This window comes from Eptesicus fuscus, chromosome 7, assembly GCF_027574615.1.
Source record: "Eptesicus fuscus isolate TK198812 chromosome 7, DD_ASM_mEF_20220401, whole genome shotgun sequence".
Taxonomy (NCBI): Eukaryota; Metazoa; Chordata; class Mammalia; order Chiroptera; family Vespertilionidae; genus Eptesicus; species Eptesicus fuscus.
Window position 1 is genome coordinate 12,047,811 of NC_072479.1, and position 4,713 is coordinate 12,052,523.

The 4,713-nt window shown below is 48.1% G+C and overlaps 1 protein-coding gene across 1 annotated transcript; it reads left to right on the top strand.

Annotated features, from left to right (window-relative positions):
• The first annotated feature begins 809 nt into the window (after positions 1–809).
• Positions 810–1,817, top strand: GPR12 (G protein-coupled receptor 12). The gene has a single exon (XM_008153371.3). It carries the CDS (start codon positions 810–812, stop codon positions 1,815–1,817), a length of 1,008 nt encoding a protein of 335 aa, XP_008151593.2.
• The last annotated feature ends 2,896 nt before the right edge of the window (positions 1,818–4,713 follow it).

Genomic DNA, 4,713 nt, shown 5'->3' on the forward strand with positions numbered 1-4,713 from the left:
GAGCGCGCCCCCGGCCTCCCGCCCCTCCCACGCGGCCGCCGCCCCTCGCCGCCGCCGCCCCACCTGCGACCCGAGCCGCGGCGCGCCACGGACGCGCCGGAGGAGCCCCCTCGGCCTGCGCGCGCCAAGGTGACCCCCTAGGCGACCCTCGCCCCCGCGGGCCGCGGGCCCAGCGCCCTCTCTGTCCCCGTCGCGTCCGCCGCCCGTCCCTGCCGCTAGGGGAGCGGCTGCAGTCTGAGCATCAGCCGGTCGGTTTGTCTGTGTGTCTGTGTGCCTGTCTCCACACCTCCCGTTCTCCCACCGGCCTTTCGTGCACATGGGGGGAAGTCCGGACCCCTCTTTGTTCCGGCTGGGGGTGTGGATGAGTGTGTGCACGCGCGCCGGGGCTGTGTTTTAGAGGGTGGGAGCTCCATGGAGCCGGACGGTTTAAATGCTCCATCGGGCTGAGCCAGGCTCTGGACCGCGGCTGCGGCCGGCGCGGTGCTCCTGCAGCCAGATGGCCAGTCGCTGCGTTCTTGGCTGCGGGAGAGGATGGAGTGTGTCTCCCGCACCTCGGCACACCCGCCGCGCCGTCCCTGGGGGCCTGCCTCCCTGGCGGCCGTGTGTTGAGGCCCTTTCCCGTGTTTTCCCCAATGCCACGGGGCATTTTCCACAGTGAGTTTCAAACCACGGAGCTTGTGGCGTTGGATAGCAGTGTGTGAAGAGGGGCTGGCTTTCTTCTCGTGTAGTTTTGCATGACCTGGGACCGTCGCCCTGCCGCGCCTGTCCATTAAAAGACTGTCTTTCTGTTGGAGAGGACAGGGGTTAAGATGAACGGAGACCCGAAGGTCAATGCCAGCGGCTCGCTCCGGGATTACTTAGATGCCGGAGCTGCTGTGGAGAACGTGTCAGCGGCCGCCTCCTCGCAGGTTCCGGGTGTGGAGCCGGAGCCGGAGCTCGTGGTGAACCCCTGGGACATTGTCCTGTGTACCTCAGGAACGCTCATCTCCTGTGAAAACGCCATCGTGGTCCTTATCATCTTCCATAACCCCGGCCTCCGCGCACCCATGTTCCTGCTGATCGGCAGCCTGGCTCTGGCAGACCTGCTGGCCGGCATCGGACTCATCATCCATTTCGTGTTTGCCTACCTGCTGCAGTCGGAAGCCACCAGGCTGGTCACCATTGGACTCATTGTCGCCTCTTTCTCTGCCTCTGCCTGCAGCTTGCTGGCCATCACCGTGGACCGCTATCTCTCCCTGTATTACGCTCTGACGTACCACTCGGAGCGGACAGTCACGCTTACCTATGTCATGCTGATCCTGCTCTGGGGGACTTCCATCTGCCTGGGACTGCTGCCCGTCCTGGGCTGGAACTGCCTCAGAGACGAGTCCACCTGCAGTGTGGTCCGGCCTCTCACCAAGAACAACGCGGCCATCCTTTCCATCTCCTTCCTCTTCCTGTTCGCGCTCATGCTTCAGCTCTACATCCAGATCTGCAAGATCGTCATGAGGCACGCCCACCAGATAGCCCTGCAGCACCACTTCCTGGCCACCTCGCACTATGTGACCACCCGGAAAGGGGTCTCCACCCTGGCCATCATCCTGGGGACCTTTGCTGCTTGCTGGATGCCTTTTACCCTCTATTCCCTGATAGCTGATTACACCTACCCCTCCATCTACACCTACGCCACCCTCCTGCCCGCCACCTACAATTCCATCCTCAACCCCGTCATATACGCGTTCAGAAACCAAGAGATCCAGAAAGCCCTCTGCCTCATCTGCTGCGGCTGCATCCCACCCAGCCTCTCCCAGAGAACGCGGTCACCCAGCGATGTGTAGCAGCCTTCCACTGACAGGACGCTGCTCACCCAATGCTGCATCTACCAAGCACGCCCACTGCCTGGCGAACGGGCCGGAGGCTTTCCTTAAAGTCCTTATGCTGGATTCGCTGTGGAGCCACAGAAACACAGCATTCGTGAGACTTTCATCCAGATCAGTTAAGTGATTGGAGTGAAAATGATGTTACCAGTGTTTTCACACTTTTTAAAAAATTGTTGAGTTATTTGCTCAACATTTTGTCGTTGTTTAGGAGTGGGGGATTTGTTTTCTATTTTATTTGGAGGGTCTTTGCTTTATATTTTGTTTGGAAGGTTGATGGTGGGTCAAAAAGGAAGGGATCTGACATGGCCATGATGTTATAGAAAGTAAACTGGTCCCAGAGTTCTTACCTGGACTTTAAAATAAAACTGAGTTATTGAGGAAAATGCAGTTACTCTTTCTAGACTTTTTTTTTTTTTAATGTCAAGGTAGATTTTTCAATACTACATGTATCTAACAGAACACAGTCTCTTTCGTGCCAGTGGAAATATTTTACATGGTTTTGCTGGGAAGAAACCTGATTTTGTAAACATGAACTCAATAATAAGTTACCAGCACTGAAACTGTGAACCCATTCTTATTCATTCTTTCTTCACTTTCAGCAGTTCCTGTTGACAAGAATTACTCTGGAATTTCTGTGACTGTTGTAACCCTTTCTGCATGGTTGGCTGTGTTAGCTAGACCACTAGTTTCAAATGTTGTCATGTAAATCCAGAACCAAATGCATCATTTTTCAACATAGGTTTTTAATATATCCTTTAAAAGTGAATTATGAAATTTGTTTTTATTTACATAGGAAGTTGGATTCACCCTTGTAGTTCCTTAAGCTACAGTCTGATTGTTTTTAGGAAACAAAATGGAAAAAATTAATAACATCTCTTTGAAAGTAGGTTAAATATATTTCAGTATATTCTGAAATATAAATCACCGTAAAGCTACCACATAATATGAAAAACATCACTTTTCCTATCTTCATCTAAGAATGAATTAATAGTTTTTCTTGATTGAGACAAATAGAATTAAATATTATAGACCACACATTTCTGGTTCATATTGTCAATGGTGTAAAATGCATTTGAAACAGGTGGTCTCCTTTTTTAATTATTATTTTGTTTGTGAGTGCATAACACCCATATCTGATTGTGACATATCATGTAAGTTCACCAGTGGCTGTTCATAAAAAGTTAAGTTTCAACTTCTTTTCCTTCTTTTCACCAAAAAACCAACTTGAATGCAGTAAAAATTGTATTGCCTGTTTACAAAGAGCAAGGATTTCATGAGGAAATTACACAGAAGACCTGATTTTAAACATATTATAAAACCATTGTGTCTGAGCATCATTTCTGTTACGCAGACGGATGTTTTTGGAACACCTTCCCTCCATGGGCTGTGGACTTACAGCTGTGTCTGTACAACCGGACGGCGGTAAGACCCGTGTAAGAGCCCCTGGGGAACATTAACCTCATTGGTCTGTCCCCAGTGTTCTGCCCATGGTCTCAGGACCCTTCTGGCTAAATGCATACTGATGCCATCTCCCCGAAGCCCCTTCTCATGTAGCACAAGTACGAATAAATCCTCCACTCGAACCTGTGTCTCCTCCCTCAGGCTACTTGTGGAAGCAGGAGGAAGGTTAAAATATTCCAGAAATGGAAAAGGATTTTCAATGCATATTACCTTACAATCAATCTAATCAAGCTGATGCCTTTAAACTTTGTTCTTCAACATGTGATTGAGTTGGTAGAATGAACATGATGACTCTGTTTTTAACCACTTAAAGTCAATAGCATCTCCGTTCCAGAAATAATTAAGGTAAGTTGGTTTGGCCATGGGCTGGGAAGTATCCAGAAGGAGGTTTGAAAGCAATAAATGATGTTTTTGAAGTAGTGGTGGGTCTCTCTCGCCTTGGCTGGTTAGCTCAGTTGTTCCAATACCCCAAGGTTGCGGGTTCGATCCCTGGTCAGGGCACATACGAGAATCAACCAATCAATGAATACATTTATAAATAAGTGAAACAACAAATCTATGTTTCTCTCTCTCTCTCTCTCTCTCTCTCTCTCTCTCTCTCTCTCTCTCTCTTCCTTTCTGTCTCTAAAATCATTTTTTTTAAAAAGGTGGTTTCTCATTATCATGATAATAACATGATAATTATTTATTAGAATTATCATGATAATAACATGTGCTATTTTTTACCACATTTGTGTCAGGCCCCGTGCTGGGTGATTTACCTGCTGTTCCTGTATTCACAAAAACACACTATTATAGGCAAGACAACTAAGGCTAAGCGAGGCTAAGAAATGTGTCCGAGGCCCCAGCTTTAAGGGGAGAGCCAGGATGTGAACGCAGGTTTTCCAGCATCTATACCTGCCTCCTTGTGCGCACTGCTGCCTTGCTACCTCGCTGTGAGGGCGGAGGGAAATGGTTTATGACATGTTACTGTCACTGCCTTTTAGTTCTACAATTAACACATAAAGCTTCTTGTTTAAAATTACGTGTGCTGTGGTCCTACGTGGAAAAGGTCTGTTGTTAGCATCTTCTTCTTCACCAAGTATTTCCCCGCCCTGTAGAAAAGAACAACCCCTTGGCACAGTGCAATATTTTAGTGTGAAGAGGTGAAGGCACTCTTATTCTACAGTGATTTTTCCTTTGTTTATTATGTTAAACTTTATGTCATACATGTACATCAGTATGTAATGGTCCGATACATACTAGTTAAGTGGTTGCTTTTTACCCCTATTTTTTAAAAATCCATACAGGGGATATGTTTTTATTGATTTTTTAGAGAGGAAGGGAGAGAGGGGGAGAGAGAGAGAAACATCAATGTGAGAACATCAATTGACTGCCTCCCGTATGCTCCCCA